At 38.7% G+C, this 12,823-nt stretch overlaps 1 protein-coding gene across 1 annotated transcript in view; it reads left to right on the top strand.

Annotated features, from left to right (window-relative positions):
• LOC120532920 (receptor-type tyrosine-protein phosphatase alpha-like) overlaps positions 1–12,823 on the top strand; it is a 125,646-nt gene that overhangs the window by 44,545 nt on the left and 68,278 nt on the right. Inside the window, exons 3-5 of the mRNA XM_039759410.1 lie at positions 5,815–6,000; positions 7,000–7,104; positions 11,196–11,372. Coding sequence (XP_039615344.1) covers positions 5,815–6,000; positions 7,000–7,104; positions 11,196–11,372 — 468 coding nt within the window. The remainder of the gene's footprint in view (positions 1–5,814; positions 6,001–6,999; positions 7,105–11,195; positions 11,373–12,823) is intronic.

Below are 12,823 nucleotides of genomic sequence, written 5' to 3'. Positions count from 1 at the left end.
AGCTGATTTGAGAAGTGTCACTATGGTTTTGGAAATTTATGAATTTTAAATCAGAGTAACTTTGGAAGCATCACATGTGCTTTCTTTATGTACAAATGTGAACTTCTATCCATGAAGTAATGACTGGGATTTCAGTGTTACCAGTTAAACATATTGGTTCTCTAGATGATTGTCGGGCAATCGGTGCGCGCCGTGGAATTTTCTAGGGGCGCCGCGAAAACTTTTGTAAAATATTTCAAATTGCTAGTGTTTTTGAACTTTTGGTTGATTAAAAAGATAATGTTTTAAAAAAATATATTTTATGTTGAAAAAACAGATAACGGAACACTTACAGAAATGAAGTCTAAGAAACGTGATAGACTTCAAAAGATCGACAAGGAAATGCGCCTCTGTCTTTCGAAAATTGATCCTTGCATCAATCTCATATGTGCTGAAAAACAATCTCAACGTTCACATTAATTAAATTTAAGATTTATCCTTTGATTCCTTTATAATAAAATGTCTTTCAAACTTGTAAAATTAACTGTTTTTATTGGCGATTGTCCATAGACTGTGTTGTCATGACTTTATTTATGAGCAGTCCCTCAGGTGCGCTGCGAAAGAAAATTTTTGGACTTAGTGCGCCGCAACTCGAAAAAGGTTGCCTTTCACTGCTCTAGATTCATCTTTCTTGAGCTGCTTTTTCCATGAAAAGCAAACTCCTTTATAGCTTCCTAAAGATTAGACTAACTGGACCTTTTAGTGTATGACACAAAGCAATTGGAAGATTTTAAGTTATTGCTGCTTTGATGTGTCACATGCACATGGAAGACCGTCAAGGGGCTTAACTGAGGGTAAGATGTCAGTTCGCGGGTTGATGTAGTGCAATAACCTCTTTTCTCCCTCATCTTCAGATCATCAGAAGGGAAATCCAGATAAACCGGCATCAATTTTTGCATTCCTGTCCAGACCACACCCTCCTACTGACCTCATTTCTGACAGTTCCCCCATGGACCCGCCTGTTCTTGCACACCACCAGTAAAAGCCCTGCACCTCTCTTCCCCATTCAGTTGTATTTGTTTTTTTGTGATTACTCGCTAGTTTTGCTTGCTTTTTCTTATAATATTGTCACGCTTTGGTCACAGATTTGCACAGAAACACAGGAGGTTGTGGAGACATGAACTTTATTCCAACACTGCAAACGAACATTTGTCTCTTTTTCAAAAGTTTAAACATGCTTCATGACATAATAGAGCAGAGAATGTCAGAGAGAGAGAGAGAAAGAAAAGCAAACAATCAATTCCAAAGCTGACAGGTGCTGTACAAGTCTTTTAAGTAAGTGGAGTACCATACAAGAGGTTTATCACGCGTTATAGCACAAGTGAGAAGGGTAAGGAGCAATGTGAAGGTAGACTGTGTTTCAGGGGTTTTCCCAGGGGCATCGGTGTCCTCTAGGGTGCGATCACCCCTCCAGCTTGCATCCCCCCAGCTTTATTCACATTCTTGTACTAGGTTCAGGTTCATACAGCCGTGATAATACGTCTGCGTGGACGTGCTCAGACCCTAGCCGATGCTTTACCATAAAACTGTAAGGTTGTAAGTCCAGAAACCATCTCATGAGACGATGGTATAACCATTGAAGTGGAGCATGATCAGTTACCAAAGTGAAATTTCGACCCCATAAGTAATAACGAAGCGCTTCTACAGCCCATCTAATCGCCAAGCATTCCTTCTCAACTGACGAATAATTGCGTTCCCTAGGAAGTAATTTCCTACTCAAATATGTGATAGGGTGCTCTTTTCCATCAAAAATCCATGACAGGATTGCGCCTACACCAAATGCACTTGCATCCGTTTGTAAGACAAAATCCTTTGAGAAATTGGGGTTCCGCAGAACCGGATAAGAAGACAAAGCAGTTTTCAAATCACAGAAGGAACGTTTACAAATTTCTGTCCATAAAATAGGGTGGTTTCTCCTGCCTCTAGTAAGTTCTATGTGCAAAGTTAGGGATGAACCTTTTGCAGTAACCAGCAAGCCCCAGAAAAGCGCATACCTGTTTCTGTGTTTTTGGCCTCAGGTAAGCATTCTTTCAAGAGATTAATATGTAAAATCTGGAATGGTTTGTGCCGGCCTGGTATTCTAACCTTGTAATTTACCTAACTCTTACATTCCTCAATAATGGCGGGGCCCTGCCATTTAGCTATGAATTTGTGTGGTTCGGACAGAACCAGTGCCAAAACACAATCACCAGGTTTAAATTCATGAAGCTTACTGCGCCTATCGTAAAGACACTTCTGAGTTTCCTGTTCTCGTTGTTGATGCTCCACAGCAATAGAAGAAAGCATAGAAATAAATCTGTCTTGCAATGAAATTAACCAATCTGCAAAGCTTGGTCCTTGGGCTGCTGTTTTGTTTCCTATCCATTCCTCTCGTACAACATCCAGGATGCCTTGCGGCCACCTGCCAAATAACATCTCGAACAGACTCAAGCCAGTGGATGCCTGTGGTGATTCTCACACCACGTACATAACAAAAGGCAGGACAGAGTCTCAGGTTGTGGGATCATTATGAGCAACTCACCTGATCATCTGTTTCAAAGTTTTGTTAAATCGCTCAGTCAAACCATTCGTTTGTGGATGGTAAACAGTGGTACTCAATTTCTTAAAGGCAAAGCTGTCACACAATTGTTTCATCATGCAAGCAGTAAAAGGTGTGCCCTGATCAGTTAAAATCAGAGTAAAAATATCACACAGAGCTTTGGCTACAGCAGAGGAGTTGGCCTTTTTCAGGGCAATCACCTCTAGATATCGTGTGGCATAGTCAACCAACACAAGCAAATATTGGTACCCATTTTGAGTCTTAGGTAAAGGGCCTACAATATCTAATCCCACCCGCTGAATGGGAACTTCTAAAATAGGTATAGGACAAAGGGGAACCCAAGGAGGTTTATAAGCGGAGACGATCTGGCAGTCAGAACATGAAGTACAGAATCATTTGAAATCTTTTCCCATATTTAGCCAATAAAATCGTTTTGATAACCGCTGTCTGATCTTATCAGCACCCTGGTGCCCTCCAAGATGTGAGAGTGGGCCAGATGTAAAAGAGTTTCCCTATGTACTTCAGGTACAACTAGTTGTTCAATAAATTCCCCCATTAAATGATCTGAGATCACTCTGAAAAGGCAACCGTCCTTTTCTAGAAAGTGTGGGGTTTTCAAGCCTCCGGAATCACACTCTTGGTAATAAGAGTCATTGGCAGAGCGAGCTTGTTTAAATGCATATAATGAGCTATCACTAGGCTGCAAATGCACAAAATCTGGCTGTTCAGTAATGCTCAGTTTTTGTTTGCAGGTGTTTGCAATCTGAGAAGATGTAGATGGACCAATGCCCGACATTTATTAATTAGTTTAGGAAAAAGGACATTCCTCCATCCTATGAGTAATGGCCGGGGCAGAAGTCTGAAACGGCAGACCAAACTTTAAAATGGCGACCCTTATAAGTCAAAGGAAGAAGTAATGTCTCATAGTCTTTAACATTACGTTGAACACATTTTTACAGTCTCAGTGTCACTAAGGCATCTGTCATCAAGACAGTCTTATCTCACAACACAATAATGCTGAGATCTCTTGGCCCCCCAACTTCACCGGGATCAACAAGACATCTTTTTTATCAGAAGAATAAGGAATATTTCAGCAACAAACCTCGGCCAATCCAATTTCCATTGATTGAGCTGGAGACAAGCGACACCAAGTGACCGGGTTGATCACACCTGAAATATCTTCGGTCAGCGCCACTGCTGAGATATCCTCTGTGATGTCCACGGCCTCCCCGGCCTGCTCCTGTCTCCCCAGAAATAGGCATCTCATCAACAACTGGATTCCCCGGAAGCCTTCCTGACCCCATTCGATTATCAGGTCCTGCAGCTTGTCTTTGCTCTAGCTGTCGATCAAAGTGACGAGAATGTCCTGGACGCTGCTTCATAGGTTGTGAAACAGCACCAAACCCACTGCTCTTTCTCCAAGTGGTCTGAGAACCTTCCAATCATCTGGACATAATCGATAATGATTCAACACCATGACGCAGAAACTCATCTCGAAGAACTGCAGGTATCCCGGCCAGTAATATATTCATGAAAACCTTATCCACAATTCACTCCATCACGTCTCCCTCAAACCAGCAGTGCACTTTATGGATCAAATCTTGAATTTGTACACGGATGGGACCGTCCATGTTTAGTTTCCAGTTGTTAAGTGCAAAACCTTTAGCCAAAAAAGTCACAGTCTTACGTAACACAACTTCTTCCTTTAGGAAATCATAATCGCCAAGCTTATTGCGAGGCACATTCCATAAGGAAAGTAGAGCATCCCCAGACAAAAAAAGGTGTGACGATAATGGCCCAGTGTCGTTTGTACCATCCCAATAAAGTTGCCACTTGCTTGAAGGCTAAAAAAAAAACAGCTCTTCATCAGCACATTCTTAGAATTTTCAGGGAGTGGAGGTAAAGAGATGTACTGTCGACGGTTATGAACCGGGACATTAAGATCAGGAATAGGGGGCAGGACATCCTCCGGATTGTAAGGAAGTGGAACATTCTGAGCGATTTGAAATAACTCTTCGGCATCCATCTGTGCAACAACTCCTGGTACCACTTGTCATGCTTGGGTCACAGATTTGCACAGAAACACAGGAGATTGTGGAGACATGAACTTTATTCAAACACTGCAAATGAACATTTGTCTCTTTTTCAAAAGTTTAAATGTGCTCTACGACATGATAGAGATAACAGTTCTGTCGGGAGCACAGAATGTCAGAAAAAGAGCGAGAGAGAGAGAAAGAAAAGCAAACAATCAATTCCAAAGCTGACCGGCACTGTACAAGGCTTTTAAGTAAGCGGAGTACTGCGCGAGAGGTTTATCACGCATTATAGCACAAGTGAGAAGGGTAAGGAGCAATGTGAAGGTAGACTGTGTTTAAGGGGTTTTCCCAGGGGCGTCTGTGTCCTCTGAGGGTGCGATCATCCCTCCAGATTACAATATATATATTTCTCTCTGTCTTCTCTCATTATCACTAATAAGGATATAGCATATCAAAACATCAGATAAATTCTTTTTGATTAGATGAAGGCCCAGCATTTATGACTACCAATATCCCCATGGTTTAGCCTTTTAATTTTCTGAAAGCACGGCTTTACAACAGCTGCATGGCTCTAAATCTTTCTAACAGTATGTCTTGAAAATTGTGTTGTAATTTCCACATTTTTATCTAGACTGGTGACTTCTCTCATCTGTTGCCTATCCCTTTACACTTTCTAAATCCATATTAGCCTCACTTAAGACAATGTAATTTCTCACTTAGTGCATGCATTATATACATTATCACAAAATCAACCAAAAAGCCACAGAGAGGTATATTATTTCCTGGCTACAAAATAGGAATACTTGTTTTATAGATATGTACAGATCAGAGTCCATAACAGAACTGACTTTGTAGCAAAAAGATGGTGGCTTTAAAGGCCATCAGGGGGCATGAGGTCATCAATGGGGCAGGTACATGAAGTGATGTCATCAGGGCCAGGTGGAATTTCCTGTAACTGGTCTGCATTGAAGTGAGAATAAGAGTCAGCATAGTCTACCAACCACTGGTCTGGCGTGGAATTACTCTCGCTCAGGCCCTTTAGCTGCCTTCCATGCGCATGTGCAACATACTATTATATACATTATATATGTACTTTAAGCATGCTAAGAGTTTGCTTTTTTTTGTTTTAAGAACTGAAATAATTTCAATTAATTTTTGATTTTTTTTTCTGGTAATAAATTAGGTTAATTTGTTTTACAGAAAACTGCTCAAATGTATCTGGATGTGACAGCCTGAATACAAGTCGCATCAACAATACAAACTTAAGTGGTCCAATACAGAACACATCATCAAGTAGTTGTAGAGGATGTACTCAAGATAAAAAAGAAAGAAATTTGAACTGCACGGATGCAGGAAGTATATCAGGGACCACCAACAAATCCATGGGTAAGCATAGCAGGATCTGTCTTTGTCGTGTATACATTCAGTATGTCACTACCTATTTAATCAAAGTTGATTATACTTTCAATGCAAAGGAGTTTGGCTTTTGTGTTATGCCTGTATGCATCTGAAAAGCTTATTTGCAATAATATATTTTTGTGTCTTCACTAGATTGAATCATGAAAGTAGAGCAAAAGGAGCTGATATCATACTTGCATATATTTTTAGGAAACTTGGAAGTTTTAATTCTAAATAACTTCAGAAGCACCAGGAGATATCCTGAATAAATGTATGAGCACACATCAATTTGGGAATATGAACTCATTCATTGACAGAGTATTAAAAATGCACTCCTTCATACTATTTATTAAATATGACTGGGGGCAAGGCTAGCCCATTCAGATAGGCTGCTTTCTAACTTTTTATTTGATTAATGTTCATTCGTCAATAAACTGAGCCTCTACAACATTCATGAATGGCACCCCATCTAACACCTCTGCCTTAGTTTTATCACTACTTAACTATTCATCCATCCATTGCCCAAGCCATGCAAGATGTCATTGAAAGCTTATTGCTTTCCCACCCTTGTTTTTTCCAGGCCCAACCACTTTGTAATTATTGGCTTTGCTGGTGCTTGTGACTTCTGACACCCACATGGACCAGCCGACTGTCTCAAACGTTTGCTTTAGCCAAGCTTTGTGACTGCGATTCTCTGAATCTTTCTGCTAATATCTTTCAATATTGCCTCAGTTTCCACATTTAAATTCAGATTGGTAACTTCTCTCTTCTGTTACCTGAACCTCTCTGATTTCTAAGTCTATGTTAACCTCACCTATGACAACATTCTTTCCTGCTTAGTGCATTTTCTATAAATATGGAAAGTTTCATTCATTTTGAAACATAACATTGTATATTGCTAATGCACCTAAAATATTTGAATGGCTGAAATAATTAAACAGTTTTGATTTTGTTATTTCTGGTAATAAAAGTTTTTTTTTTCCTCAGAAAATTGCTCAGATCCATCTGCTAGTGACAGCTTGAACACAAGTCACGTCAACAAAACAGACTTAAATGGTCCAGCAAAGAACAAAGAAAGAAAAAAGAATCAAGGTAACAAAGGAAACTGCAAATTGAATCATAAAAGCAGAGTGAAAAGACTGATTTCAGTATAGCAGAGGAGATTTTGAACCAGTGTTGGGCTGAGAAGACACTTGTTGCACAGCTGCATTCAGGTCCCAATTTGAGATTCTGAGGTGGTTCGTCATGTGGTGGGTGCAGCAACACATTGTATCAGTGCATGTTCCTAACCTCCTCCTAATAGAAAACTTGTAAGTTTTAATTCAAAACACCTTTAGAAACACCATGGGTTTAACTGAATAAAATTAGTGTACATACATCAATCATAGTGTACTTTCTTTATACAGGAATGTTAACTCATTCACAGATGGTGTATTAGAAATGTATCGTCACCTCTTTATCTATACTAATAAAAGGCAAAGCCCTCACTGACTGACTGACTGACTGACTGACTGACTGACTGACTGACTGACTGACTGACTCACTCACTCACTCACTCACTCACTCACTCACTCACTCACTAATTCTCCAACTTCCCGTGTAGGTAGAAGGCTGAAATTTGGCAGGCTTATTCCTTACAGCTTACTTACAAAAGTTAAGCAGGTTTCATTTCGAAATTCTACACGTAACAGTCATAACGGTCGACAAAGTCCGCCATGTTGAACTTTCTTATTTATGGCCCCATCTTCACGAAATTTGGTAGGTGGCTCCCCTGCGCTAACCAAAACCGATGTACGTACTTATTTTGATGGTATGATGCCACTGTCGGCCGCCATATTGAACTTTCCAACGTCACTAATTTTCCAACTTCCCGTGTAGGTAGAAGGCTGACCCCATCTTCACGAAATTTGGTGGGTGGCATCCCTGCGCTAACCAAAACTGATATACGTACTTATTTTGGTGGTATGACGCCACTGTCGGCCGCCATATTGAATTTTCCAAACGTCACTAATTCTCCAACTTCCCGTGTAGGTAGAAGGCTAAAATTTGGCAGGCTCATTCCTTACAGCTTACTTACAAAAGTTAAGCAGGTTTCATTTCAAAATTCTACACGTAACGGTCATAACGGTCAACAACATCCGCCATGTTGAACTTTCTTATTTATGGCCCCATCTTCATGAAATTTGGTAGGTGGCTTCCCTGCGCTAACCAAAACCAATGTACGTACTTATTTCAGTGGTATGACGCCACTATCAGCCCCCATATTGAACTTTCCAATGTCACTAATTCTCCAAATTCACGTGTAGGTAGAAGGCTGAAATTTGGTACTTATTTTGGTGGTATGATGCCACTGTCGGCCACCATATTGAACTTTTCAACAGTCTTTATTACTTATGGGCCCATCTTCAAGACATTTGGTACGTAGGTTCCCAACGCTAACTGAATCCTACTTACGTACATATATACGTCCATAGCTTGCAGCTCAGTCACCGTGTGAGGATTGCACGGCCATATCGGCTCACTCTTGATATCCGGAGGAACATTGTGTCTTATGTATTGAATGACTGGGACAGGTTCAAGGTGTGGACTGATGACGGTACAGGAAATAATTATTCTACACAGGAGCACTAGACGAGTGAAATGCTTAAGCCCTTCACCTATGCATCTGCATGTGAGTTGATGGCTGCAGCTGAATTGTTCGGTTGTTGCTTTCAAGTGTACCCAAATGGCCAAATATTTTACACCTTTGGACAACCGCCAATGCCTCTTAAACATCTTAGATTCACAGGTGACGATTTCAGTAGTGGACACTTTGATGTTTATGAATGTTTAAACTCTCAAAAGCTGGATGTGAAGTTATCGATGAAACTGGTTGTATACTTACAAACCTTGAAAGATGCCGAATGTCTCTTCAACACAACAAGTCCTGCAAACACTGTCGTAATTGAAACAAACCATGAAACTCAAACCGATTATGACAGCAGCAATCCAAGCTGTGAGATTTGAAACAAGATTACTGTTCACATGGCCAACTGTACGTTGCATGCTCAAGAGTAAGCTCAGTGCACAGCTTGGTCATATTACAACCAGAGGGCCGAACTGACAATGTGGTATACAAAGAGATCCTTAACAAATAATTATTGGTATATATTCCCTCAGTTTAAAAAGGTTTAATTTTCTTCTTAATAAAACTTTTAAGGCAGTACTTCGCTGCTGCGAACCGCAGGTATTTTGCTAGACAGACTTTGCTAGAAATATCCTGTAGCTCGCAAACCATTTGAACTATTGACCTGAAATTTGTTACACATATACTACGTGACGTCTACTATACACTTTCAGGGTGATGACTGACCTCCAAGGTTATTCCTCTTTTTATTTTTATTTTATTTTAGAATCAACTGTTGACAGCAGCCAGCACAGCAGCTGTGCGGCGCATGCATTCAGGCACCGTTCTCATTTCCTACCACCTTCGTCATTGCTTCCCTTACCTCTTAATATCTTAAATCATTCTTGAGCCAGATTGAAGACTTAAGTGCCAGCTTAAGTGAACAATTAAGGAAAACAAACTAAGTAATTGCAATACAAACACTGACTTAATCGGTTTTAATGTGAAAAGAAGAGAAGAAGTGGGCCACTAGGGTAGAGAAAAGAAGAGTTGCTCAGGAAGCAGCAAGCGCATCAACCTCTGAGCAAATGAATGCTAAACATACAGAGAAAGAGTATGAAAACTATGAATGCTCAAGTCAAGTGTATTCACTGCACGTTATCATGCAGTGTGCCGTTACTGGTGATATATATTTGCCATCTTTGTATAGCAAAGTATATTTTAAAAATATTTTAACTTGGGATTGATAACATACATTTGATATAGAGTGTTGCTTTTATTGACATCTACTGTATCTTAGACCAAATTTCAATGTGAAACAGCACAAATTGTATCAACCTCAGACAAGTATGTAATAAGGTTGTAACTCGCTATGTTCTGTCATCAGTACAGTAGTTGCTATGTAAATGGTAATTAAAAGTAGTAGATTTGAAATAAATTGTACCTAAAGGATTTTTTAATATTTTTGCTTTTCATTTTGATAGAAAGCTTACTGCTTTACTTTTTGATTCACTGAATGACAACAAATGTGAATCATTTCCAGAAATGAATATTGAAATAATAGACATTTAACGCAAATAACTTTTTTTTTTATCATTTTTCTTGTAATTTCAAAAAACATTTTGTTTACAGTACATGACTCATATTGGAATACATTGCAACTTATATATGTTGATGCATCCACCTATTTGAATGACTTATAATGAGGTTCAGGGAATTCAAAATATATTGGATCCATTGGAAAACCTATGTTACACTTGAAAGATGTGGCATGAACGATCTTTCAGAAATATACACACAGTATACACACTGTTTCTGCCGTGTACTTTAGTGTGTTTTTACAAATCTGCACAAATATGTGTACTAGTTCTGTATTTAATAATTCGTATAATCTGTACTTGTATTTTAATTGATAAGTGCTCTGTGCCTGCAATCAGTGAATAGCGCTATACAAAAAATAAACTGTATTGTATTTTATATTGCCATGTTTTATACTCAATGTATTTGAAAGTATGTTTATTATATTAAGAGAAATGTTATGCTTCATTATATCTCAGATATAATCATAAAAATATATACAGTATTTGAATTAAATGTATTTTCCATTATAGTGAAAGATATGGCCATAATTATTTTTCATATATTGCAATATATTTCATTTTTGCAAAGGATTTTACCAGATTTTAAGATTTTATAAGGCAGATGACCAACTTATGAGTCAATCTAATCATTTGCCTGCGCCTTTTTCTGGTAACTTATGAGCACAATGAAATCAATAGTTTGGTTCACAGATAATTCCTTTGGGTGAGTTGAATGGCCAGTTGTGTTTCTCTTACAAACACTCATAACTACTGAGATCCCCATTGACTGGCTTTCTGATTCTCTTGGACCTTTGCTGTACCACAGCTCTTTTTCTCTGAACCTCTCTACCAAAATCTCTTTCAAGTTTGTCTCAGTTTCTATGCTTCTGTTGCAAACAAAATTATTTAAGGACTGAAATAATTAAATAATATTTAGATTTTTACATCTTTCATATTTCTATTTGTTTGGTAATAGCTGAAATTTGTTTGTTTCACAGCAAAATGCCCAAAGCCAACTGCTAGCAGCAGCTGGAACACAAGTCACTACAACAATACAGACTTCAATGTTCCAACGCAGATTACACCATTAAGTAGCTGCAGAAGTGGAAGTCAAAGTAAACAAGAAAATTGCACAAATTCAGGAAGAGGTTCACAGACCACCGAAAAATGCATGGGTAAGCACAGTAAGATCTGCATCTGTCTTTTATATGGACAATATGTCATCATATATTTACTCATTTGTATGTTATACTTTTTATTGATAGGATAGAGGAAAGGAGATAAAGTTCAATATATATGAGCACTTTCCATTGTGAGCAATGTCTGTGTTACACTTATATGTGTTTGAAAAGTTTATTTGCAACATGACATTACCATGATTCTTACTAGACTGAATCTATAAGAGTGAGATCCATTAACTGATTTAATCAAAATCTTCCGCTGCTGGGCAGAACATGGTGCAAGGCGCTCTATGGTTTGTATCTTATCCATGTCTGTGTGTTTTGTTTTTTTCTGAGTACTTTTCTTAATTAACTTTTCTTAAGTTAATTTGCAATTCTAAATTGGCCCAATTATGATTTTGAGAGAATGTGTGCGTGAGTGGGCTCTGTGGTGCCACCATATCCAGGACTGTTTCCAGCTTAGTGCCCATTGCTGCCAGGGCAGGCTCCTGTGATCCTGAATTGAGTTAAGCAGATTTGAAATGGTATTCTATGTTATGTTATCTTATACTGTTTGACTGCTGGTTACTTAACCTCCAACTTTAACATGACGTTATAATAGTTCAATAGCCAGTAAGAACTCTTTTTTTATTTTTAAAGGCACAATGGAATATTACTGTGCTAAGCTACTAGCTTTCTATCTAATTTTGATTAATTGCTTAAATCCTAACTTGATTAACATTTCATAATGGGAACAAGGCCAATTGTATTGTGCTACATAATGTTAGACTCAATTTCATTTACCGTATATACAGATGGATAAGTCATGACTTGATTTTACCGTATAATTTCTGGTATTTTATCATGTCGGTTGTATAAATCGAATGTGGAAAACTCATGCTATTGGTGCAAGAGATTATAATATGCTAACGCCCACCTGAGAGATTAACCATGGCGAACACTGCCTTTTTTTTTCTATGTATTGTGCCTACATGACCACATGGTAATAACTGAACTATTCCGATGCGACGTTTGCACTGTTTTGTGTTTTTTTTATCTCACACCTCATACACGTTTATCGTAAGAGCATCCCTTATCTATGATGGAGCATTCGATCAGAAGAAAATATGAAGCTGATTTTAAATTAAAAGTCATTGAAGTTGCAAAAGAAATTGGTAACTGTGCTGCTGCAACAAAATTCGATGTGTCTGAGAAACTGGTGCGAGATTGGAGGAAGCAAAATTTAAGTGTTGAATTTTTGAATAGGGTCTGATTTTATGATCGATTATATGCTAGTGCATACAGTACTTAGCTGGGTAATTCTGAAATCTCTTTTAGTGTTATGCCACTCTGGGTAGCCTGGTAGTGCAGTATCCTCAGTTCAAATGCTAGCCTGGTGTCTGTGTGGGCTTTACATGTTCTGTCTGTGTCTATGTTTCGTTCATGGTAGGATGACCCAACTTCCT

This window comes from Polypterus senegalus, chromosome 7 (assembly GCF_016835505.1).
Source record: "Polypterus senegalus isolate Bchr_013 chromosome 7, ASM1683550v1, whole genome shotgun sequence".
Classification (NCBI taxonomy): Eukaryota; Metazoa; Chordata; class Cladistia; order Polypteriformes; family Polypteridae; genus Polypterus; species Polypterus senegalus.
This window is presented reverse-complemented; position numbering and strand designations above follow the sequence as displayed.